This window comes from Oncorhynchus tshawytscha, linkage group LG12 (assembly GCF_018296145.1).
Source record: "Oncorhynchus tshawytscha isolate Ot180627B linkage group LG12, Otsh_v2.0, whole genome shotgun sequence".
Lineage (NCBI taxonomy): Eukaryota > Metazoa > Chordata > Actinopteri > Salmoniformes > Salmonidae > Oncorhynchus > Oncorhynchus tshawytscha.
Window position 1 is genome coordinate 49,561,571 of NC_056440.1, and position 27,793 is coordinate 49,589,363.

General features: G+C 42.4%; 1 protein-coding gene across 2 annotated transcripts in view; it reads right to left on the bottom strand.

The window, feature by feature from the left end:
* Positions 1-27,793, bottom strand: part of kif6 (kinesin family member 6) — a 204,758-nt gene that overhangs the window by 97,257 nt on the left and 79,708 nt on the right. For both annotated transcript variants that reach the window (XR_006084703.1, XM_024439629.2), the window contains exons 12-13: positions 18,253-18,412; positions 10,786-10,977 (exon numbers count right to left, since the gene is read on the bottom strand). Coding sequence is in view for 1 of the 2 variants with exons in the window: in XM_024439629.2 (XP_024295397.1) it covers positions 10,786-10,977; positions 18,253-18,412 (352 nt within the window). In the remaining variant the exon portion in view is untranslated. The remainder of the gene's footprint in view (positions 1-10,785; positions 10,978-18,252; positions 18,413-27,793) is intronic.

The following is a 27,793-nucleotide window of genomic DNA, read 5'->3' on the forward strand; positions in this document are numbered from 1 at the left end:
CGGAAAGGCTCTGGAGCAACGAACCGCCCTTGCTGTCTCTGCCTCGCCGGTTCCCCTCTTCCCACTGGGATTCTCTGCCTCTAACCCTATTACAGGGGCTGAGTCACTGGCTTACTGGGGCTCTCTCTTGCCGTCCCTGGAAGGGGTGCGTCACCTGAGTGGGTTGATTCACTGATGTGGTCATCCTGTCTGGGATGGCGCCCCCCCTTGGGTTGTGCCATGGCGGAGTTCTTTGTGGGCTATACTCAGCCTTGTCTCAGGATGGTAAGTTGGTGGTTGAAGGTATCCCTCTAGTGGTGTGGGGGCTGTGCTTTGGCAAAGTGGGTGGGGTTATATCCTTCCTGTTTGGCCCTGTCTGGGGGTGTCCTCGGATGGGGCCACAGTGTCTCCTGACCCCTCCTGTCTCAGCCTCCAGTATTTATGCTGCAGTAGTTAATGTGTCGGGGGGGCTAGGGTCAGTTTGTTATATCTGGAGTACCTCTCCTGTCCTATTCGGTGTCCTGTGTGAATCTAAGTGTGCGTTCTCTAATTCTCGCTTTCTCTCTCTCTCTGTCTCTCTCTCTCTCTCTCTCTCTCTCGGAGGACCTGAGCCCTAGGACCATGCCCCAGGACTACCTGACATGATGACTCCTTGCTGTCCCCAGTCCACCTGGCCGTGCTGCTGCTCCAGTTTCAACTGTTCTGCCTTATTATTATTCGACCATGCTGGTCATTTATGAACATTTGAACATCTTGGCCATGTTCTGTTATAATCTCCACCCGGCACAGCCAGAAGAGGACTGGCCACCCCACATATGCTCTCTCTAATTCTCTCTTTCTTTCTCTCTCTCGGAGGACCTGAGCCCTAGGACCATGCCCCAGGACTACCTGACATGATGACTCCTTGCTGTCCCCAGTCCACCTGACCGTGCTGCTGCTCCAGTTTCAACTGTTCTGCCTTATTATTATACGACCATGCTGGTCATTTATGAACATTTGAACATCTTGGCCATGTTCTGTTATAATCTCCACCCGGCACAGCCAGAAGAGGACTGGCCACCCCACATAGCCTGGTTCCTCTCTAGGTTTCTTCCTAGGTTTTGGCCTTTCTAGGGAGTTTTTCCTAGCCACCGTGCTTCTACACCTGCATTGCTTGCTGTTTGGGGTTTTGGCTGGGTTTCTGTACAGCACTTTGAGATATCAGCTGATGTACGAAGGGCTATATAAATACATTTGATGAGGAGGGCGTGTGTCTTACTGTTTCCTGCTTGACTTACATGCTGACTAAACCGGGCGCAAAAGCATTGAACATGCATGGCAATTTAGCTAGACAGCTTGCTGTTGCTAGCTAATTTGTCCTGGAATGTAAACAATGTGTTATTTTACCTGAAATGCACAAGGTCCTCTACTCCGACAATTAATCCACAGATAAAAGGGTAAACCGAGTTTGTTTCTCTCCTCCTTCAGGCTTCTTCTTCTTCTTTAGACTTTATATGGCGGTTGCCAACCAACTTTAAGGTGCATTACGACCACCAACTGGATTGGAGTGTGAACATCAGGATTTGCAGCTCGTCAAAGCAACATCAAATAGATCCAAGTTCTACAAATAGATCCAAGTTCTACTGGCTATGCAGACGATCATTGACGTGCCCGAACAGTGTGGATGCAATGATTGAATAACATGTATGTGTACATTTATTTTGCAATGCTCGCGCACGCGACACGGGCGGTGTGGTCAGCATGTTAGCTCTTTTATGGCAATTTTTGCATTAATTATTACTTTGCTGCCCAGAATGTTTGTACAATTATTTCCTACAACTGACAAACACTTCTGGATCATGAATTGGAGGCTACATACTTATCTCCCAGCTTACCAGATCTGGAATACTTTATTTACTCCTTTGTTCCCAGCACAGTGGGCTAAACTGTTGCTCCTGGATGAGATGACATAAGGCAACGCCGGCAACGAAGAAGAAGAAGGAAAGGAGGACTCCAAGCTAGACTGAAAAGACGGGTAAACTCGGCCTCCTCTTCCTTGTATTCTGATGGCTAATGTCCAATCTCTGGAAATTGAACTTTGTGAACTCAGAGCAAAGCCTCAATCGCAGAGGGACATCAGGGAATGCTGTGTGACATTAACCAAGCCTGTCTAAAACACATATCACCAACATGTATCCTGATCCACCAGATGATCCAGCGTGCTTGAACATGTATACACAAACATCCGTAATGCGTACTAAGCCATCCCCCGCACCCACTTCGGCCAATCAGATCATGTTTCTCTGTTCCTACTCCCTGCCTACAAGCAGCAGCTCAAGAGGGAGCCACCGACACAGAGAATAGTGAGGTGCTGGACAGAGAAGGCAGACTTAATGCTGCAGGATTGTTTTGAGAAAACTGAATGGAATACATGTTCAAACATTCATCCTCTCAGGCCTCATCCATCAATATTGCAGAATATTCAATGAATTCGGAAAGTTTTCAGCACCCCTTGAAATTTTCCACATTCTGTTACGTTACAGCTGTATTCTAAAAATGATTAAATAAATAATAAATACAATTTTAACACAATACCCCATAATGACAAAGTGAAAACAGGTTTTTAAAATTTTTAGCAAATGTATAGAAAAATATAAAAAACATATACCTTATTTACATAAGTATTCAGACCCTTTGCTATGAGACTCAAAATTGAGCTTGGGTCATCCATTTATCATCCTTGAGATGTTTCTACAACTTGATTTGAGTCCACATGTGGTAAATTCAATTGATTGGATATGATTTGGAAAGACACACACCTGTCTTTATATTATGTCCCACAGTTGACTGTGCATGTCGGAGCAAAAACCAAGCCATGAGGTCAAAGGAATCGTCCGTAGAGCTCTGAGACAGGATTGTGTCGAAAGCACAGATCTGGGGAAGGCTGCCAAAAATGTTGTAACATTGAAGGTCCCCAAGAACACATTGGCCGCAATCATTCTTAAATGGAAGAAGTTTGGAACCACCAAGACCCTTACAAGAGCTGGCCGCCCGGCCAAACTGGGCAATCGGGGGAGAAGGGCCTTGGTCAGGGAGGTGACCAAGAACCCAATGGTCACTATGACTGAGTTTCAGAGTTCCTTTGTGGAGATGAGAGAACCTTCAAGAAGGACATCCATCTCAGCAGCACTCCACCAATCAGGCCTTTATGGTAAAGTGGCCAGGCGGAAGCCACTCCTCAGTAAAAGGCCCACTTGGAGTTTGCCAAAAAGCAGCTAAAGGACTCTCAGACCATGAGAAACAAGATTTTATGGTCTGACGAAATCAAGACTGAACTCTTTGCCATGAAATCCAAGCGTCACGTCTGGAGGAAACCTGGCACCATCCCTACGGTGAAGCATGCTGTTGGGATGTTTTTCAGCAACAGAGACTGGTATATTAGTCAGGATCGAGGGAAAGATGAACGGAGCAAAGTACAGAGAGATCCTTGATGAAAACCTACTCCAGAGCACTCATGACCTTAGACTGGGGCGAAGGTTCACCTTCCAACAGGACAACGACCCTAAGCACACAACCTAGACAATGCAAGAGTGGCTTTGGGACAAGTCTCTGAATGTCACTTAACTGGCCCAGCCAGAGCCCGGACTTAAGCCCCATCTAACATCTCTGGAGAGACCTGAAAATGGCTGTGCAGCAACACTCCCCCTCCAACCTGACAGAGCTTTGGAGGGTCTGCAGAGAAGAATGGGAGAAACTCCCCAAATACAGGTGTGCCAAGCTTGTAGCGTCAAAGGTGCTACAAGCACTGAGTAAAGGGTCTGAATGCTTATGTAAATGTGATATTTCAGTTTTCTTTTTGTTATACATGTAAAGAAATGTCTAAAAACCTGTTTTTGCTTTATCATTATAGGGTATTGTGTGTACTGCTGAAAGCCAGAACTGCAGCATTCAATGTCGGTGGCGCACATGGAGTACTAGTCAAGCAGGTACGAGCTCCGCAAATCCATTAGGGATGCAAAAAGACAATACAGACTCAAACTTGAATTGATGATCGACAACTCAGACTCGGCAAGGACTACAGACTATTACAGACTGCAAAGGCAAATCCAGCTGTGCGGTGCCCACTGAAGCCTCCCTAACAGATGACCTTAACACATTCTATGTTAGCTTTGAGGCAAACTATACTGAGCCATCCAGGAAGACTATCACTGCTCTGGATGACTATGTGCTATCGGTCTCCAAGGCTGACGTGAGGAAAACTCTGAAAAGAGTGAATAGTCACAAAGCAAGCTGGCCCAGATGGCGTCCCTGGCTGCGTCCTCAGAGTGTGTGCTGACCATCTGGCGGGCGTCTTCTCTGACATCTTCAACTTGTCCCTGTCCCAGGCTGCAGTCTGCTTTAAGGAGACCAACATCATCCCAGTGCCCAAGAAAAAGAAGGAGACATGCCCAAATGACTATCGCCTGTTGCACTCACCTTGGTCATCATGAAGTGCTTTGAGAGGCTGGTCATGGCCCACATCAAGGGCAACATGCCAGCCAAACTGGAACCACTCCAATTTACATACCGCTCCAACACATCCAGAGAAGATGCCATTTCCATTTCTATTCACACGGGCGTAACACATCTGGACAAGAGGAACACCTATGTGAGAACGCTGTTCATTGACTACAGGTTCAGGATTCAATACTATTGTTCCCTCCAAGCCCGACACCAGCCTCTGCAACTGGATCCTGGACTTCCTGACGGGCAGACCACAGGAGGAATGTCAACAACACCTCTTTCACACTGACTCCACACAGGGGCCCCCAATTGTGAGACCTCCTTTGTTCCCAGCACAGTGGGCTAAACTGTTGCTCCTGGATGAGATGACATAAGGCAACGCCGGCAACGAAGAAGAAGAAGGAAAGGAGGACTCCAAGCTAGACTGAAAAGACGGGTAAACTCGGCCTCCTCTTCCTTGTATTCTGATGGCTAATGTCCAATCTCTGGAAATTGAACTTTGTGAACTCAGAGCAAAGCCTCAATCGCAGAGGGACATCAGGGAATGCTGTGTGACATTAACCAAGCCTGTCTAAAACACATATCACCAACATGTATCCTGATCCACCAGATGATCCAGCGTGCTTGAACATGTATACACAAACATCCGTAATGCGTACTAAGCCATCCCCCGCACCCACTTCGGCCAATCAGATCATGTTTCTCTGTTCCTACTCCCTGCCTACAAGCAGCAGCTCAAGAGGGAGCCACCGACACAGAGAATAGTGAGGTGCTGGACAGAGAAGGCAGACTTAATGCTGCAGGATTGTTTTGAGAAAACTGAATGGAATACATGTTCAAACATTCATCCTCTCAGGCCTCATCCATCAATATTGCAGAATATTCAATGAATTCGGAAAGTTTTCAGCACCCCTTGAAATTTTCCACATTCTGTTACGTTACAGCTGTATTCTAAAAATGATTAAATAAATAATAAATACAATTTTAACACAATACCCCATAATGACAAAGTGAAAACAGGTTTTTTAAATTTTTAGCAAATGTATAGAAAAATATAAAAAACATATACCTTATTTACATAAGTATTCAGACCCTTTGCTATGAGACTCAAAATTGAGCTTGGGTCATCCATTTATCATCCTTGAGATGTTTCTACAACTTGATTTGAGTCCACATGTGGTAAATTCAATTGATTGGATATGATTTGGAAAGACACACACCTGTCTTTATATTATGTCCCACAGTTGACTGTGCATGTCGGAGCAAAAACCAAGCCATGAGGTCAAAGGAATCGTCCGTAGAGCTCTGAGACAGGATTGTGTCGAAAGCACAGATCTGGGGAAGGCTGCCAAAAATGTTGTAACATTGAAGGTCCCCAAGAACACATTGGCCGCAATCATTCTTAAATGGAAGAAGTTTGGAACCACCAAGACCCTTACAAGAGCTGGCCGCCCGGCCAAACTGGGCAATCGGGGGAGAAGGGCCTTGGTCAGGGAGGTGACCAAGAACCCAATGGTCACTATGACTGAGTTTCAGAGTTCCTTTGTGGAGATGAGAGAACCTTCAAGAAGGACATCCATCTCAGCAGCACTCCACCAATCAGGCCTTTATGGTAAAGTGGCCAGGCGGAAGCCACTCCTCAGTAAAAGGCCCACTTGGAGTTTGCCAAAAAGCAGCTAAAGGACTCTCAGACCATGAGAAACAAGATTTTATGGTCTGACGAAATCAAGACTGAACTCTTTGCCATGAAATCCAAGCGTCACGTCTGGAGGAAACCTGGCACCATCCCTACGGTGAAGCATGCTGTTGGGATGTTTTTCAGCAACAGAGACTGGTATATTAGTCAGGATCGAGGAAAGATGAACGGAGCAAAGTACAGAGAGATCCTTGATGAAAACCTACTCCAGAGCACTCATGACCTTAGACTGGGGCGAAGGTTCACCTTCCAACAGGACAACGACCCTAAGCACACAACCTAGACAATGCAAGAGTGGCTTTGGGACAAGTCTCTGAATGTCACTTAACTGGCCCAGCCAGAGCCCGGACTTAAGCCCCATCTAACATCTCTGGAGAGACCTGAAAATGGCTGTGCAGCAACACTCCCCCTCCAACCTGACAGAGCTTTGGAGGGTCTGCAGAGAAGAATGGGAGAAACTCCCCAAATACAGGTGTGCCAAGCTTGTAGCGTCAAGGTGCTACAAGCACTGAGTAAAGGGTCTGAATGCTTATGTAAATGTGATATTTCAGTTTTCTTTTTGTTATACATGTAAAGAAATGTCTAAAAACCTGTTTTTGCTTTATCATTATAGGGTATTGTGTGTACTGCTGAAAGCCAGAACTGCAGCATTCAATGTCGGTGGCGCACATGGAGTACTAGTCAAGCAGGTACGAGCTCCGCAAATCCATTAGGGATGCAAAAGACAATACAGACTCAAACTTGAATTGATGATCGACAACTCAGACTCGGCAAGGACTACAGACTATTACAGACTGCAAAGGCAAATCCAGCTGTGCGGTGCCCACTGAAGCCTCCCTAACAGATGACCTTAACACATTCTATGTTAGCTTTGAGGCAAACTATACTGAGCCATCCAGGAAGACTATCACTGCTCTGGATGACTATGTGCTATCGGTCTCCAAGGCTGACGTGAGGAAAACTCTGAAAAGAGTGAATAGTCACAAAGCAAGCTGGCCCAGATGGCGTCCCTGGCTGCGTCCTCAGAGTGTGTGCTGACCATCTGGCGGGCGTCTTCTCTGACATCTTCAACTTGTCCCTGTCCCAGGCTGCAGTCTGCTTTAAGGAGACCAACATCATCCCAGTGCCCAAGAAAAAGAAGGAGACATGCCCAAATGACTATCGCCTGTTGCACTCACCTTGGTCATCATGAAGTGCTTTGAGAGGCTGGTCATGGCCCACATCAAGGGCAACATGCCAGCCAAACTGGAACCACTCCAATTTACATACCGCTCCAACACATCCAGAGAAGATGCCATTTCCATTTCTATTCACACGGGCGTAACACATCTGGACAAGAGGAACACCTATGTGAGAACGCTGTTCATTGACTACAGGTTCAGGATTCAATACTATTGTTCCCTCCAAGCCCGACACCAGCCTCTGCAACTGGATCCTGGACTTCCTGACGGGCAGACCACAGGAGGAATGTCAACAACACCTCTTTCACACTGACTCCACACAGGGGCCCCCAATTGTGAGACCTCCTTTGTTCCCAGCACAGTGGGCTAAACTGTTGCTCCTGGATGAGATGACATAAGGCAACGCCGGCAACGAAGAAGAAGAAGGAAAGGAGGACTCCAAGCTAGACTGAAAAGACGGGTAAACTCGGCCTCCTCTTCCTTGTATTCTGATGGCTAATGTCCAATCTCTGGAAATTGAACTTTGTGAACTCAGAGCAAAGCCTCAATCGCAGAGGGACATCAGGGAATGCTGTGTGACATTAACCAAGCCTGTCTAAAACACATATCACCAACATGTATCCTGATCCACCAGATGATCCAGCGTGCTTGAACATGTATACACAAACATCCGTAATGCGTACTAAGCCATCCCCCGCACCCACTTCGGCCAATCAGATCATGTTTCTCTGTTCCTACTCCCTGCCTACAAGCAGCAGCTCAAGAGGGAGCCACCGACACAGAGAATAGTGAGGTGCTGGACAGAGAAGGCAGACTTAATGCTGCAGGATTGTTTTGAGAAAACTGAATGGAATACATGTTCAAACATTCATCCTCTCAGGCCTCATCCATCAATATTGCAGAATATTCAATGAATTCGGAAAGTTTTCAGCACCCCTTGAAATTTTCCACATTCTGTTACGTTACAGCTGTATTCTAAAAATGATTAAATAAATAATAAATACAATTTTAACACAATACCCCATAATGACAAAGTGAAAACAGGTTTTTTAAATTTTTAGCAAATGTATAGAAAAATATAAAAAACATATACCTTATTTACATAAGTATTCAGACCCTTTGCTATGAGACTCAAAATTGAGCTTGGGTCATCCATTTATCATCCTTGAGATGTTTCTACAACTTGATTTGAGTCCACATGTGGTAAATTCAATTGATTGAATATTGTATATATAGGGTATTGTGTGTACTGCTGAAAGCCAGAACTGCAGCATTCAATGTCGGTGGCGCACATGGAGTACTAGTCAAGCAGGTACGAGCTCCGCAAATCCATTAGGGATGCAAAAAGACAATACAGACTCAAACTTGAATTGATGATCGACAACTCAGACTCGGCAAGGACTACAGACTATTACAGACTGCAAAGGCAAATCCAGCTGTGCGGTGCCCACTGAAGCCTCCCTAACAGATGACCTTAACACATTCTATGTTAGCTTTGAGGCAAACTATACTGAGCCATCCAGGAAGACTATCACTGCTCTGGATGACTATGTGCTATCGGTCTCCAAGGCTGACGTGAGGAAAACTCTGAAAAGAGTGAATAGTCACAAAGCAAGCTGGCCCAGATGGCGTCCCTGGCTGCGTCCTCAGAGTGTGTGCTGACCATCTGGCGGGCGTCTTCTCTGACATCTTCAACTTGTCCCTGTCCCAGGCTGCAGTCTGCTTTAAGGAGACCAACATCATCCCAGTGCCCAAGAAAAAGAAGGAGACATGCCCAAATGACTATCGCCTGTTGCACTCACCTTGGTCATCATGAAGTGCTTTGAGAGGCTGGTCATGGCCCACATCAAGGGCAACATGCCAGCCAGAGAAGATGCCATTTCCATTTCTATTCACACGGGCGTAACACATCTGGACAAGAGGAACACCTATGTGAGAACGCTGTTCATTGACTACAGGTTCAGGATTCAATACTATTGTTCCCTCCAAGCCCGACACCAGCCTCTGCAACTGGATCCTGGACTTCCTGACGGGCAGACCACAGGAGGAATGTCAACAACACCTCTTTCACACTGACTCCACACAGGGGCCCCCAATTGTGAGACCTCAGTTCTCTGCAGTACTCCCTGTTCACCCATGACTGTGCGATTTTTGCACGACACCAACTCCATCATCAAGTTTGTTGACAACACCACAGTTGTAGGCCTGATAACCAACAATGATGAGTCAGCTTCTAACTCAACATCAACAAAACAAAACAAAAACAGCATCACACACACTCCAGCCACGAGTTGTTCACTCCCTTACCATCGGGCAGACGGTATCACACACACAGACACACAGACACACACACACACAGACACACACACACACTGAGTGTACCAAACATTAGGAACACCTTCACCGTTTGCCCTCAAAATAACCTCAATTTGTCAGGGTGATGGACTCTACAATGTGTCGAAAACATTCCATAGGGATGCTGGACCATGTTAACTCCAATGCTTCCTACAGTTCTGTCAAATTGGCCTGAATGTCCTTCTTGATACACACATGAAACTGTTGTGTGTGAAAAACCCAGCAGCGTTGATGTTCTTGATACAAACCGGTGTGCCTGGCACCTACTACCATACCTCTTTCAAAGGAACTTAAATATTTTGTCTTGCCCATTCACCCTCTGAATGGCACACATACACAATCCATGTTTCAATTGTCTCAAGGCTTAAAACTAATGTTTTAACCCGTCTCCTTCCCTTCATCTACACTGATTGAAGTTGATTTAACAAGTTACATCAATAAGAGATCATAGCTTTCACCTGGATTCACCTGGTCAGTCCATGTCATGTTTACGTTATGTTCTTAATGTTTTGTACACTCAGTGCTACACACACACACATCACAACTGCTGCTACCAGACTGCTATTATACTGCTCAATTTATACACATGGAAATATTGGACTATAAATTGTGCCTTCCTATATTTTACTTATGCTAAAATGTTTATTCTATTCTACCGTCATTTACATCACGTTCGTATTCTTATCTTTTCTTATTTTTGTTGCATTGTCGAGAAGGAACCTGCAAGTAAAGCCTTTCGATGTATAGCATGCCTATCCTGTAAATATGACTAATAAAACTTAAAAGGAATACACAACTAAAATCGTACAACTGTTTTGTTTCTCTGCACAAATGTGCGTGTGATAAAAGCATGTTAAAAACACCATGTAAGCATGAGTCTCTGCTAGAATGCGAGTAAGCATTCCCACTACATGGCCAACTTGCAAAGTACAAATTGGCTATACTGGGAAGTGAACATTTATAAAAAAATAAAATAAAAAAATATCATGTAAGGTTATGGTATAGATAAGTATTAAAATCATATTTTTTTAAATGAATTATCATACTTCTGGATTTGCATCCTGACCCGATGGTGACAGTGAATCAGCATACCTCTTTCCCCATAAAGAGTGGGTGGCACTCCATGGTCATTCTCTACTGCCTCTGTTTCTCCTGCCAGTGACGCTGTGTATAACCTCAAAGGACTCTGGGGGTCCAAGGAACGGCCATTGGAGATGTTGGCCAGTTGAGCAGCAGCGTCCTTAGATCTCCTCTTCTCCTTCTTCAGAATGCTCACCAGGATATCTGTGATGCTTAGGTTAAAGAACATGTATAGACATCCTCTTTGGGAAGAAATGGTTAATGGGCAACTTTAAAAAAAAACTGAAAACGCACACCTGAGTTAGCCGGGTGGTGGGTACCATACATAGCAAGTAAGAGAAGAAACACCCCAGAGCTACGGGCTGAGTGCCTTTGACCAGGATTGTCTGTCACTTTCAGTTAATTTTCACATTTGTTGACATCCAGCAGGTGGTTGCTATAACACACTGCAAGCTGATGGCTACCAGCTGGTTTTATCAATTCATCGCCGCAGTGTGTCTGAGCCATGAGAAGAAATGTCTATCCTCACAAATGTGTAACAAAATATCTCATCAGTCTGGTTTGATGTAGAGATAACAGTCAGGTTTAAAGTTCAAGGTCTGGCCTAGATGGCATTTGGAGGTAAGGAATGGGACAAAATAGATACTCCAATTTCAACACAAATGGTAAAGGTCATTCTGTCTTAGAGAAAGGGAACTTCCATCTGTCAATATATCACAGAAAAACTCAATTAAGTTTCCACGAAAAGGACAAAACATATTTTGAAGAATATCCCTGGTCTTCCTTGCACTGTGAGGGACATCACATGAAGATAAAGATGATATGAGGCTCCCCTTACAACACATACTTCAAGACAATAAGGGCAATAACAATGGTTTCCTTAAACATGGAGGAAATGGCACGAGCACGCTGTCGTCTTTAATATGGGCCAGGCTGACACATGCGTTCTCTGACCTTACCAGCTCAGTGAGATGTCCTGGGAATAGGGTGCCATTTGGGACCGTCAATATTATACAAAAGATTAGGGTGCCATTTGGGAACTCCGTTCTGCCACCCCTGGTCTTTGGTGCACCATTGGGGGGTGAAAACATCTGAAAACCTACCTCGTCAAAGAGTATTTTAAATAAGACATCTCAGTCTTATTCTGCCCCATAAAATGTTTTAACTTGCACTGGTCTTTTCCTACTAGTGTAACCAATGTGAAATGGCTAGCTAGTTAGCAGGGTGCGCGCTAATAGCATTTCAATCGGTGACGTCACTCGCTCTGAGACCTTGAAGTAGTTGTTCCCCTTGCTCTGCAAGGGTCGCGGCTTTTGTGAAGCGATGGGTAACGATGCTTCGAGGGTGGTTGTTGTCAATGTGTGCAGAGGGTCCCTGATTCGAGCCTAGGTAGGGGCGAGGAGAGGGACAGAAGCTACTTTGCTGATAACTTCTTTATTGAGAAAAATGTACTTACTATGACTGGAGGAAATGTGTGATGTGATAGTCTAAACTAGCTATCTTAAGATGAATGTATTAACTGTAAGTTGCTCTGGATAAGAGCATCTGCTAAATTACTCAAATCCAAATGTAATTTGGGATGCAGCCCTTGTCTGGTATGAATTACCGGAGAGAATAGGAGCCGTGAAGGCTGGAGAGAGCGTGTCAAGATTCCAGAGCATCTTCTCCTGATGAGAGTCTTTTTTTTCTTGACATTTGTGCATGAGTGCATTTGTGTGTGCGCACATTTGTGAGTGTATGTTTGCGTACAAATGTGTGTGTGTGCACACATTTGTGTGTGTGTGTATGACAGAGTGAGTGAGTGGGGAGTGAAAGACGAAAACACTCCGATCCTGTTCACACTTCCAATCCCACGACATGTTCCACCTGGCAACAGAACAGCACAAACTTATTCAACCCATTAGTTAAATTTACGGTAATGGTTTCCCTCTGTCCCATCTACTTCAAACCCAATCCATTGGGATCAATCAAATGTTTTGGAGAACCTTGCACTTACACACTGTATGCTGACAGTCTATATGTAGTTTATGTATATACAGGCACACAGATGCAAAATGAACAATACATTCATTTTTATTTTTAATGGCTGTCCTTGAAAAGAAAAGCCCAAGCCCCTTGATTTGCCAAATGAAAAGGTTGTCCATAGGCTGACATGCTTACTGCACAACGGGAATACACATCTGTTCCCTGCACTGCCAAGCAGAAAGGAAACAGGGCCAGGGAAGGTAAATCCATAAAATACAGACTGTCAAGTACACTTTTTTTTAACCTATAAAGTGCTGACTGCTCAAATAACTCAAGACTAAAGCAAAAAATAAAAAGATCTTCCAAGATTTAGGAGCTGTCCTTTTTTTTTTACGACACAAGCACCAGGTTGCATTCCATCAAAATATACATTCAATATTTAATCAAAGGCTTGTAGTAAAAGTACACAAGGAAAATAGCTTATTTTCAAAAACTGCCTGTGGTTTAACAAAAGAGTACCGTGCTGTTGATGCCTGGGATGACATCCAGTAATTTACAGTCACCACATTATTTGGTTCCCTGAGCCCGTTCTAGTTTTGCCTCATCAGATTTTCAAACATCTTGTTTTCACACCTACCAAAATTAGGTTAGTCTACATAGATAGACGATTTACATCTCTCAATCAAACAAGTTATCTAAATGTCCAGGTTTATGTCAGGATGATAAATGGCCCCCTATTTAGGGCGTCTGCAAAGTACTACTCATTTAGCTGTCATGTAGATGTAATCGGGAACAACAGTGTAAAACGAATTAAATGGAACCAAAACAGGATCATAACTCTCATGGACCTGAACGTAACTCAACTACACAGAGTGGCCTGGTAATGGTCAAACAGAATCTCATATCAACACACCTAAATCATTGCTAACAACATAGTCCCCGATATAATCAATTGAAGATAAAGGAAAGTTGCATTACGAGTTCACTCAAATGCTGTACCAGAGGTTTGGTACCAGTACCCCCTGTATATAGCCTCGCTACTGTTAATTTACTGCTGCTCTTTAATTATGTGACCAAAAAAATTTGATTTTATTAAATACCTGTTGAAACCAATGAATCCCCAACTTCCAGGACACGCTGCCGGGCAAAGCAAATACACATCAAAAAGCTCAGAGCCAAAATCCACTTTTCACAAGTGGCTTCTGTGGATAGTGTCAGTATGGTTCATTTTCAAGGTCACAAGGAGGGGACAAGACAAGCGTTTGCCAGACTAAGCCACCCGTGCAAGTCAACAGTAAGTAGGAAAGGGCTCAGAAACCCTAGCACTACAAACCTGATTCCACTAATCAACTCATCATCAAACCTTTGGTTAGTGGAATCAGGTGCGTAGTGCGAAGCAAAAAAACTCAAATGTGCGCCCCTTTCGGTCCCCAGGACCAGGATTAAAAAACACGAAGTGAAATCTATTTGTCTCCTTTATTTATATGGTGTCTGATGTAGTATGCTTACACTCGCTTGACCGGTTCCACAACAAATTCCATTATTAGAAAAAGCTCTCTTCGACATTCTCAGGGAAAGTAAGAACCCACTTTACTAACCCCTTAAAAAAAAAATCACATTTCACTTTAAAGCAAAGTGCATACAAATCTTCAAGAGCACAGTACACTATATCCCATGAGCTCCAAGCCTGAGGGAACGCACTGTGGAGTTTATGGAAACAGAGTGGACTGACTGGACTGTGTCACTCACAGCCCTGCCAATACGATGGGGGGTATTACTGAGAAGACAGGGAATCACCACCTTGACGTGCAAGTAAATATTACAGTATTAGTAGGGCAGTTGAGGGAATCCTTGAGATCTCGCTGATAATGTAAACATGCGGTGTTCGCAAAATATACTGTATTCGCAAAATATTGTCTCTTTATTGGAAAAAAATCAGCAGCCACATGAGCAGCCTAGTCGCCAGGCGTGATTTTGGGAAGCTCCATGGTAATAAATGTTACTGTTCCTGGTGAAAAAACAATGTCCTATCCTGGAGTTTGAGTAAATTACATTACTAAGCTGCTCCCGAATGTACTAAACCAGGACATGGACATCGATTTTATCGTAGTCCATGTGGGTTTTAATGACATTACTAAGCTGCTCCCGAATGTACTAAACCAGGACATGGACATCGAATTTATCGTAGTCCATGTGGGTTTTAATGACATTACTAAGCTGCTCCCGAATGTACTAAACCAGGACACGGACATCGATTTTATCGTAGCCCTGTTAAGGCAAGGGCTGATTTCAAGGTTTTACTGCTAACCTACAAAGCATTACGTAGTCTTGCTCCTACCTATCTTTCCGATTTGGTCCTGCCAATTTGGTCCTGCCGTACATACCTATACGTACGCTACGGTCACAAGACGCAGGCCTCCTAATTGTCCATAAAATTTCTAAGCAAACAGCTGGAGGCAGGGCTTTCTCATATCGAGCTCCATTTTTATGGAATGGTCTGCCTACCCATGTGAGACACGCAGACTCGGTCTCAACATTTAACTTCTTGTCATTCTTGTCAAGGTGACCGGAAACATGACCGGATACAAACAGTACAAACACTTCTTTGCCCGCTTTGAGGACAATACAGTGCCACTGACACGGCACGCTACCAAAACCTGCGAACTCTCCTTCACTGCAGCCGACGTGAGTATAACATTTAAACGTGCTAACCCTCGCAAGGCTGCAGGCCCAGACAGCATCCCCAGCCGCGTCCTCAGAGCATGCGCAGACCAGCCTACTGGTGTGTTTACGGACATATTCAATCAATCTTTATCCCAGTCTGCTGTCCCCCACATGCTTCAAGAGGGCCACCATTGTTCCTGTTCCCAAGAAAGCTAAGGTAACTGAGCTAAACGACTACCACCCCGTAGCACTCACTCCCGTCACCATGAAGTGATTTGAGAGACTAGTCAAGGACCATATCACCTCCACCCTACCTGACACCCTAGACCCACTCCAATTTGCTTACCACCCCAATAGGTCCACAGACGACGCAATCGCAACCACACTGCACACTGCCCTAACACATCTGGACAAGAGGAATACCTATGTGAGAATGCTGTTCATCGACTACAGCTCAGCATTTAACACCATGGTACCCTCCAAACTCATATCCTACATTACTCATGTCAAATATATATACTGTACTCGATACCATATGCTGCATCTTGCCTATGCCGTTCTGTACCATCACTCCTTCATATATTTTTATGTACATATTCTTCATTCCTTTACACTTGTGTGTATTTTATTTATTCGTTATTTTACCAGGTAAATTGACTGAGATTATGTTCTCATTTGCATTTAAGGTAGTTGTTGTGAAATTGATAGGTTAGATTACTCGTTGGTTATTACTGCATTGTTGGAACTAGAAGCACTAGCATTTCGCTGCACTCACATTAACATCTGCTAACCATGTGTATGTGACAAATAAAATTTGATTTGATAATAGTGTTGAACATTACTTTTGAATGACTACCTCATCTCCCACTCATGCAATTATCTCTAAGGTCCCTCAGGTAAGCAGTGAAATTCAAACACAAATTCAACCACAAAGACCAGGGAGGATGGATTATCCCTTTGAGAATGGTGTCGGTTTACATGTTTATCAAAACATCACGCTATGGTAAACCTACACGAAACACAGCTCTTATTTTAAGTGTTTCTAAAAAATGTATGTTGGAAAAACATTTGGAACCATATCCCTGTTTGACCGCTAGGTTTTATGGGTATTATCACACCTCCACTGTGGGGATCTATGGTGACTTTAAAACAGTTACAGAGCTTAATGGTTGTAATAGATCAACAACATTGTAGTTGGTGAAAGGTGTCAGGTGCAGGAGAGGTGAAAGGTGTCAGGTGCAGGAGAGCTGAGATGCGTGGACAAGGTATTTAATACAAGATAACACCAGTATAAACACAATACTATGGTGCGGGAAAAATACCGGTACCACGACATAAACGGGCGTAATAACAAAACCCGGCAACAAAATACCAGCCGTCAGTAACAGCATGAACAATAAAACAAACATGCACACAAACACGGGGGAAACCAGAGGGTTAAATAATGAACATGTCATGGGGGAATTGAAACCAGGTGTGTAGAAAACAAAGACAAAAGAAATGGAAAATGAAAAGTGGATCGGCGATGGCGTGACAGTTACTCCACAATACTAACCTAAATAACAGGGCGAAAAGAATGAAGCCTGTACAGACATGCATCCTATTTGCAATAAGGCACAAAAGTAAAACATTTGGCAAAGAAATTAACTTTATGTCCTGAATAAAACGCGTTATGTTTGGGGTAAATCCAACACAACACATCACTGAGTACCACTTCATATTTTCAAGCATGGTGGTGGCTGCATCATGTTATGGGTATACTTGTCATCGGAATAGGCCTCCCGAAGTGCACAATGGTCAAAGGCACTGCATCGCAGTGCTATATGCGTCACTACAGACCAGACATCGATTCCGGGCTGTATCACAAATGGCCGTGATCAGGAGTCCCATAGGGCGGCGCACAATCATCGCCCTCCAGCGACTCCTTGTGGTGGGCCGTGCGCCTACAGGCTGACCTCGATCGTCAGGTGAACAGTGTTTCCTACGACACATTGGTGCCGCTGGCTTCTGAGTTAAGCAGGTGGGTGTTAAGAAGCGCGGTTTGACGGGTCATGTTTCAAAAGACGCATGACTCGACCTTCACATTCCGAGCCCGTTAGGGAGTTGAAGCGATGAGAAAATATCAACATTGGGGAGAAAAATGGGGTAAAACGGAATAGAGCTAAACAGAGGAAAAATCATAGAGGATTAAAAATTGGCTTGAAAATCTACAGCAAGACTTGAAAACGGCTGTCTAGCAATGATCAACAACCAACTTGACAGAGATTGAAGAATGTTTGAGAGAATGTGCAGATATTGTACAATCCAGGTGTGCAAAGCTCTTAGAGACTTACCCACTGCCAAAGGTGATTCTAACATTTATTGATTTAGAGGTGTGAATACTTATGTAAATTAGATATTTCTGTATTAATGTTCAATAAATGTGCAAACATTTCTAAACACATGATTTCAGTTTGTGTAGATGAGTGACAAAACAATCTACTTAATCCATTTTGAATTCAGGCTGTAACACAACAAAATGTAGAATAAAGGGGTATGAAAACTTTCTATAGGCACTGTACCTGGTTAAATAAAGGCTAAATAAATGCCAAATAACTAAATAAACTTAGCAGCAAAGAGTAAGCACATGAAAAGTAGGAACTGGGTATCCACAATCAGGTGGACCCTTTTGGTGATCGGGTAGAAAGTGGCCTTTCCTTGAGCTTAATTGTTTTTTGATTGGCTCAACAATAATGACTTCAACAGAAATAGAAAATACGTTTGCCAGAACCTTCTCCAATTCGTAGTCACAAACAGATGACAGAGATGAACTTGAGTAATACTTGTAAGGTTGCAGCATAGGAAGGATACTGATCTCGTTATCGCGCTGAGTCAACATTTCCCTCAGCTTGGTCAGGTCTGCAGGCTGGAGCTGGGGGCTGTCTTTTTGGTCGGGGACAACCACAGGTGGGGGAGGGCTTGGGTGGTCACCTCCCTCGTCTCCAATAGACAACCTCTCTCGTATCATTACCTGTAGAAGGGGACACAAATAACAAAAACACCAAATTAACCCCCCTCTAAAAACGAATTGCACACCACCCAACATCAACACAACCACATTCCACAGTTCAATAAACTGCCATACACAATCCACAATCCAATCACAAATGTACATTCAACCCGCACTCTCTAGCAGTACATACTCAACCCACCCTGACCCCCATACCTCTTGAAAACCCTTCACATTATTGACTATCTCAAACTCGACCCTAAGGTACACTACCGTTCAAAAGTTTGGGGTCACTTAGAAATGTCCTTGTTTCTGAAAGAAAAGCATTTTTTTTGTCCATTAAAATAACATCAAATTGATCAGAAATACAGTGTAGACATTGTTAATGTTGAAAACTACTACTTTAGCTTGAAACGGCAGATTTTTTATGGAATATCTACATAGGCCTACAGAGGCCCATTATCAGCAACCATCACTCCTGTGTTCCAATGGCACGTTATGTTAGCTAATGCAAGTTTATAATTTTAAAAGGCTAATTGATCATTAGAAAAACCTTTTTTAATTATAGTAGCACAGCTGAAAACTGCTGTGCTGATTAAAGAAGCAATAAAACTGTCCTCCTTTAGACTACTTGAGTATCTGGAGCATCAACATTCGTGGGTTCGATTACAGGCTCAAAATGGCCAGAAACAAAGAACTTTCATCTGAAACGTGTCAGTCTATTCTTGTTCTGAGAAATGAAGGCTATTCCATGCAACAAATTTCCAAGAAAATTAAGATCTCGTACAACGCTGTGTACTACTCCCTTCACAGAACAGCGCAAACTGTCTCTAACCGGAATAGAAAGAGGAGTGAGAGGTCCCGGTGCACAACTGAGCAAGAGGACAAGTACATTAGAGAGTCTAGTTTGAGAAACAGACGCCTCACAAGTGCTCAAATGGCAGCTTCATTAAATAGTAACCGCAAAACACCAGTCTCAACGTCAACAGTGTCCTGTTGGTAGAATAGTCTTGATCATATATCATCCATTTTGTTTTCTAATGAAAGCAAGTTGGCCAATAGAATGGACGGTAGTGGAAGTTTTGGTCATAAGAGATGGTAGCAGCAACATGATGTACAAAATAAGTAAAAAAAATTTAAGTTACAAACAACGCAAAAAAAACTAACAAAACAGCACAGTTAGTTAGGAGTCTGTAAATTGTCAGCCATCCCCTCCGGCACCATTCTATTCTATGACCAGCCTTTGATAGAATTTAATGTGTACAGATGTGAGTGCAATGGGGCTATAGTCATTTAGACAGGTTACATTGACATTCTTGGGCACAGGGACTATGGTGGTCTGCATGAAACATGTGGGTATGTATTACAGACAGGGTCAGGGAAAAGTTGAAATTGTCAGTGAACGCACTTACCATCTTGTCCTGGGGCCATGTGAATGTTAACTTGTCTTACTCACATCAGTCACAGAGAGGGAGATCATACAGTCGTCCGGAACAGCTGGTGTTTTCATGCATAGATCAGTGTTGTTTGACTCGAAGCAAGCATAGAAGGCATTTAGCTCGTCTGGTAGGCTCGCGTCACTGGGCAGCTCTTGGCTGGGTGTCCCTTTGTAATCCGTGAAAGTTTGTAAGCCTAGTCACATCTGATGAGCATCAGAGCCGACGCAGTAGGATTTGATCTTAGTCCTGAATTGATGATTTTCTTGTTTAATGGCTTATCTGAGGACATAGTGGGACTTCTTATAAACTTCAGGATTAGTGTACAGCTTCTTGAAAGTGGCAGCTCTAAACTTTAGCTCAGTGCAGCTGTTGCCTGTAATCCATGGTTTATGGTTGGGATATGTAGGTACGGTCATTGCGGGGACGACGTAGTAGATGCAGTTATTAATGAAGCGGGTGACTGATGTGATAAACTGGTCAAGGAATCCCGGAACATATTTCCAGTCTGTGCTAGCGAAACCGTCCTGTAACTTAGCATCCGCTTCATCGGACCACTTCTATATCGAGTGTGTCACTGGTACTTTCCGTTTTAGTTTTTTCTTGAAAGCAGGAATCAGGAGGATATAGCTATGGTCAGATTTACCAAAGGGAGGGCGAGGGAAAGCCTTGTTTGCATTTCTATGTGTGGAGTAAAGGTGATCCAGAGTTTTGTTGCCACTGGATTGTATTTGTATTTATTGGGGATCTCCATTAGCTGCTGGACTTGGGGATTGTGAAAAGAAATCTGGTGCCATGTAAGGTAGGGTCTTCATAGGTGTGCTACTAGTTTAAACAGACAGCTCTGTGCATTCAGATTGTCAACACGTCTTACAAAAACAAGTATTGCTTCTACACCTGCATTGCTTGCTGTTTGAGGTTTAAGGCTGGGTTTCTGTACAGCACTTTGAGCTATCAGCTGATGTACAAAGGGCTATATAAATAAATTTGATTTGATTTGATTTAGTGATGAAGTCAATCTCTCCTCCACTTTGAGCCATGAGAGATTGATATGCATATTATTAATGTTAGCTCTCCATGTACAGCTGAGGTCGGAAGTTTACATACACTTAGATTGGAGTCATTGAAACTCGTTTTTCAACCACTCCACAAATTTTTTTTAACAAACTATAGTTTTGGCAATTTGGTTAGGACATCTACTTTGCGCATGACACAAGTCATTTTTCCAACAATTGTTTACAGACAGATTATTTCACTTCACTCTCACTGTGTCACAATTCCAGTGGGTCAGAAGTTTACATACACTAGGTTGACTGTGCCTTTAAACAGCTTGGAAAATTCCAGAAAATTATGTCATGGCTTTAGAAGCTTCTGATGGGCTAATTGACATCATTTGAGTCAATTGGATGTGTACCTGTGGATGTATTTTAAGGCCTACCTTCAAACTCAGTGCCTCTTTGCTTGACATCATGGGAAAATCAAAAGACATCAGTCAAGACCACAGAAAAAAATTGTAGACCTCCACAAGTCTGGTTCATCCTTGGGAGCAATTTCCAAATGCCTGAAGGTACCACGTTCATCTGTACAAACAATAGTATGCAAGTATAAACACCATGGCACCACACAGCAGTCATACCGTTCAGGAAAAAGATGTGTTCTGTCTCCTAGAGATTAACATATTTTGGTGCGAAAAGTGCAAATCAATCCCAGAACAGCAGCTAAGGACCTTGAGAAGATGCTAGAGGAAACAGGTACACAATTATCTATAACCACAGTAAAACGAGTCCTATATCCACTTAACCTGAAAGGCTGCTCAGCAAGGAAGAACCCACTGTTCCAAAACCGCCATAAAAAAAGCCAGACTACGGTTCGCACATGGGGACAAAGATCGTACTTTTTGGAGAAATGTCCTCTGGTCTGATGAAACAAAAATAGAACTATTTGGCCATAATGACCATCGTTATGTTTGGAGGAAAAAGGGGGAGGCTTGCAAGCCGAAGAACACCAACCATGAAGCACGGGGGTGGCAGCATCATGTTGTGGGGGTGCTTTGCTGCAGGAGGGACTGGAGGGACTGGTGTACCTCACAAAATAGATGTCATCATGAAATTATGTGAATATATTGAAGCAACATCTCAAGAAATCTGTCAGGATGTTAAAGCTTGGTCGCAAATGGGTCTCCAAATGGACAATGATCACAAGCATACTTCCAAAGTTGTGGCAAAATGGCTTAAGGACAACAAAGTCAAGATATCACAAAGCCCTAACCTCCATCCTAAAGAAAATGTGTGGGCAGAACTGAAAAAGCGTGAGCAAGCAAGAAGGCCTACAAACCTGACTCATTTACACCAGCTCTGTCAAGACAAATTGGCCCAAATTCACCCAATTTGTTGTGGGAAGCTTGTGGAAGAATATCCGAAACATTTGACCCAAGTTAACTTTGTATGGCTGCAGAGGCAGTATTGAGTAGCTTGGATGAAAGGTGCCCATATCAAACAGCCTGCTCCTCAGTCATAGTTGATAATATTTGCATAGTATTAGTAGTAGTGGATAGAAAACACTCTGAAGTTTCTAAAACTGTTTGAATTATGTCTGTGAGTATAACAGAACTCATATAGCAGGCTAAAACCTGAGAAATTCCACTTCCTGTTTTTTTTCTGGAGGAGGCAGATTTTCAAACAAGGTCTCATTGAAATTACAGCGAGATATGGATGAGTTTTCACTTCCTACGCCTTCCACTAGATGTCAGCAGTCAATAGAACTTTGTCTGATGACAAGGGGGGTCGATTGACACAGGAAATAGTCACCACAGCCATGAGTGGATCATGCTTTCACCAGGCGCGTTCACAGGGGAAGGACTTGCGTTCCACCGCTCATCTGAAGTAATTCTAATTCTCCGGTTGGAACGTTATTCAAGATATATGTAAACCACATTCTAAAGATTGATTCAGTACATCGGTTGACATGTTTCTACAGACTGTTACGGAACTTTTGGACATTTCGTCACGTTATAGTGGACTCGCTTTGTGACTTTGGGATTACCAAACGCGCTAACCAAAGTAGCAAATTGGACATAAATAACGAACATTTTTGAACAAATCAAGCATTTATTGTGGACCTGGGATTTCAAGGACTGCATTCTGATGAAGTTCATCAAAGGTAAGGAAACATTTGTTATGTATTTTCTGGTTTCTGTTGACTCCAACATGGAGGCTAATTTGGCTACTGTTCTGAGTGCCGTCTCAGATTATTGCATGGGTTGCTTTTTCCGTAAAAAGAAATTGAAATTTGACACAGCGGTTGCATTAAGGAGAGGTATATCTATAATTCCATGTGTATAACTTGTATTATCATCTCCATTTATGATGATTATTTCTGTTGAAACGATGTGGCTATAAAAAAAAATCACTTGATGTTTTTGGAACTAGGGAATCTAAATAGCCAATGTAAACTCAGATTTTTTTATATAAATATGAACTTTATCAAACAAAACATGCATGTATTGTGTAACATGAAGTCCTATGAGTGTCATCTGATGAAGATAATTCAAGGTTAGTGATTCATTTGATCTTTATTTATGCTTTTTGTGAATGCTATATTTTGCTGGAAAATGGCTGTGCTTATTGTGACCTAACATAATCGTTTGTAGTGCTTTCGCTGAAAAGCCTATTTGAAATCGGACACTTTGGTGGGATTAACAACGAGAATAGCTTTAAAATGATATAAGACATGTATGTTTTAGGAATTGTAATGAGATGTCTGTGGTTTGAATTTGGCTCCCTCTATTTTCACTGGTAGTTGTCATATCAATCCCGATATCGGTTTGCAGCCATAACAGGTTAAACAATGCTACCAAATACTAATTGAGTGTGTGTAAACTTCTAATCCATTTGGAATGTGATGAAATAAATAAAAGCTGAAATAAATCATTCTCTCTACTATTATTCTGACATTTCACATTCTTACAATGAAGTAGTGATCCTAACTGACCTAAAACAGGGATTTTTTACTAGGATTAAATGTCAGGAATTGTGAAAAACTGAGTTCAAATGAATTTGAGCAACCGGCGCCGACAGAGATAGCCGCCTCGCTTAGCGTTCAGGAAACTATGCAGTATTTTTTTTTCTTTTTTTCCCGTTTTTTATGTATTATTTCTTGCATTGTTACCCCAGTAAATCTTACGTTTTTTCAAATTCAGCCAGAAAGAACTATTGGATATAAGAGCAACGTCAAATAACCAACATCACGACCAGGAATACGACTTTCCCGAAGCGGATCCTCTGTTTGGTCCACCACCCAGGACAATGGGATCGGATCCCACAACATTAAGGCTCTCCAGAGGGTAGTGAGGCCTGCACAACGCATCACCGGGGGCAAACTACCTGCTCTCCAGGACACCGACACCACCCGATATCACAGGAAGTCCAAAAAGATCATCAAGGACAACAACCACCTGAGCCACTGCCTGTTCACCCCGCTATCATCCAGAAGGCGAGGTCAGTACAGGTGCATCAAAGCTGGGACTGAGAGACTGAAAAACAGCTTCTATCTCAAAGCCATCAGACTGTTAAACAGCCATCACTAACATTGAGTGGCTGCTGCCAACATACTGACTTATCTCTAGCCACTTCAATAATTAAATATTGGATGTAATAAATGTATCACTAGTCACTTTAAACAATGCCACTTAATATAATGTTCACATACCCAACACTACTCATATGTATATACTGTACTCTATACCATCTACTGAATCTTGCCTATGCCGTTCGGCCATCACTCATCCATATATATTTTTATGTACATATTCTTATTCATTCCTTTACACTTGTGTGTATAAGGTAGTTGTTGTGAAATTGTTAGGTTAGATTACTCTGATATTTATTTTATTTTTCATTTCACCTTTATTTAACCAGGTAGGCAAGTTGAGAACAAGTTCTCATTTACAATTGGCCAAGATAAAGCAAAGCAGTTTGACACATACAACAACACAGAGTTACACATGGAGTAAAACAAACATACAGTCAATAATACAGTAGAAAAATAAGTCTATATACAATGTGAGCAAATGAGGTGGGATAAGGGAAGTAAAGGCAAAAAAATTGGGGGGAATGATTTAACCTCTCTGGTACGCTAGCGTCCCACCTCGACAACAGCCAGTGAAATTGCAGGGCGCCAAATTCAAAACAACAGAAATCCCATAATTAAAATTCCTTAAACATACAAGTATTATCCACCATTTTAAAGATAAACTTCTTGTAAAATCCAACCACAGTGTTCGATTTCAAAAAGGCTTTACTGCGAAAGCACACCATGCGATTATGTTAGATCAGCACCTAGTCACAGGAAACCATACAGCCATTTTTCAAACAAACATCTGTCTCAAAAAAAACATCTGGTAAAAGTGCAGAAAGCCACATCAAATTACAGAAATACTCATAATAAACATTGATAAACGATACAAGTGTTAAACATACGAATAAAGATAAACTTCTCCTTAAAACTTCTTGGTGACAGGGGGCAGTTTTTTCACGTCCGGGTGAAATGCATGCCCAAATTCAACTGCCTGCTACTCATCCCCAGAAGAAAAGATATGCATATTATTAGGAGTGAGTATAACATAACTTTTTTTTCAGGTCACTCTCCTTTCAATGAGTTTTCATTGGGAATCCAGATTTCTAAGGGACCTTCTTGCAGTTCCTACCGCTTCCACTGGATGTCACCGGTCTTTAGAAATTGGTTGAGGTTTTTCCTTTGTGTAATGAAGAAGTACGGCCATCTTGAACGAGGGTAACTTGAAGTGTGCTGTTAGATAGAGGCGCGCGACCAGAAAGCATGCTACAGTTTGTTTTCCTCCTGTATTGAACACAGATCATCCCATCTTCAATTTTATTGATTATTTACATTAAAAAATACCTAAAGTTGTATTACAAAAGTAGTTTGAAATGTTTTGGCAAAGTTTACAGGTAACTCTTGAGATACTTTGTAGTCACGTTGCACAAGTTGGAACCGTTTTTTTTCTGGATCAAACGTGCCAAATAAATTGACATTTTGGATATATATCGACGGAATTAATCGAACAAAAGGACCACTTGTGATGTTTATGGGACATATTGGAGTGCCAACAAAAGAAGCTCGTCAAAGGTAAGGCATGAATTATATTTTTATTTCTTAGATTTCTTATTTTATTTATGTCGCGCCTGCAGGGTTGAAATATGCTTTTCTCACTTTGTTTACGGCGGTGCTATCCTCAGATAATAGCATTGTTTGCTTTCGCCGAAAAGCCTTTTTGAAATCTCACATGTTGGCTAGATTCACAACAAGTGTAGCTTTAATTTGCTATCTTGCATGTGTGATTTCATGAAAGTTTAATTTTTATAGTAATTTATTTGAATTTGGCGCTCTGCATTTTCTCTGGCTTTTGGCCAGGTGCCGTCCCACATATCCCAGAGAGGTTAAGGCGCGTGCACTAAGTCCAGACGAAAAGTCAAAAGAAGTACAATAAAAGTTAGTAGAAACATGCCAAACGATGTTTAAAATCAATCCTTCGGTTGTTTTTGTCATAAATAATAAATAATATTTCAACCGAACAAAAGCTTCGTCAATAGGAAAGGAGAAACAAGAAAGGTGCATTCCCGATCAGGCTCATGGCTGATGAATGGAAATGTCCACAGGCCACTGATTGAAAGTGCTGTACCTCCCTCATTTTTCCGAGTAAAAGCCTGAAACAATGCCTAAAGACTGGCCACATGTAGAGGAAGCCATAGAGATCCTGGGTCCTAAGTTTTGTATGGTGGATAGACTTTCAATGGAAAAACAGCCTTTCAAAATAATAGTACTTCCTGGTTGGATTTTCCTCGGGCTTTCGCCTGCCATATCAGTTCTGTTATATTCACAGATATTATTTTGACAGTTTTGGAAATTTTAGAGTGTTTTCTATCCAAATCTACTAATTATATGCATATCCTATCTTCTGGGCCTGAGTAGCAGACAGATTAATTTGGGCACGCTTTTCATCCAAAATTCCAAATGCTGCCCCCTACCCTAGTGAAGTTAATACAACCACTAGCATTATAAGCACAGCAATGCGCACACAGCAGTAGACTATAAGCATGAATGTTCTATTAGCAGGAAAACACCATTCTCAAAAGTGACCACAAGTGTGATTATGCATGTAATGCTTTTATTATGAAGGTGCATTGTTATGGTGAAAATCATCTTACCAAAGCTTGAAACTCACAAGCTGCTTATGTATGCCATTTCGCCTCTACACCCATTGTAAAGTATATTAATAATGAGCTTAATTTTAAGAAGTTATTTGTCAGAGTGATTAGAGGGAAAATAGAGTGCTGAGTAACAGGTAATAAGCAAGTTTGGTAGGCTACTAATGACCATCAGCAGTATCACAGCTTGGAGAAGCCTATTTACCATGACTAAACTGTACATTTTACTGCCGTCATGACTCGTGACTGCCGATGAGGTGGTGATACGGTCACCATAACAGCCCTATCACAGACCAGCAAATATTCTTTACATTATCAACATTAGAATCACTACAAAACATATTGTATGACCTCTTATACACTATATTAGGCTCAGCCTTGGGACTTTGGTTTTCTTAGATATGGCTACATCTGATGGATTTGGATACTGCTTTAAAGCAAATTTCTGCAGCATTAGTAAAGATGTGATCAATATATGTTTGTAACGGTTTTCTAGTGGTGATGAAGGAGAGTCGGACCAAACTGCAGCGTGTTGATTGCGATCCATATTTATTAAACAAAACGTAAACACGACTAAACACTAAACACGACTAAACACTAAACACTACAAAACAATAAACGTAATGAAAACCGAAAACAGCCTATCTAGTGCAAACTAACAGAGAGTACAAGTAAGACACTAAGGACAATCACCCACGACAAACTCAAAGAATATGGCTGCCTAAATATGGTTCCCAATCAGA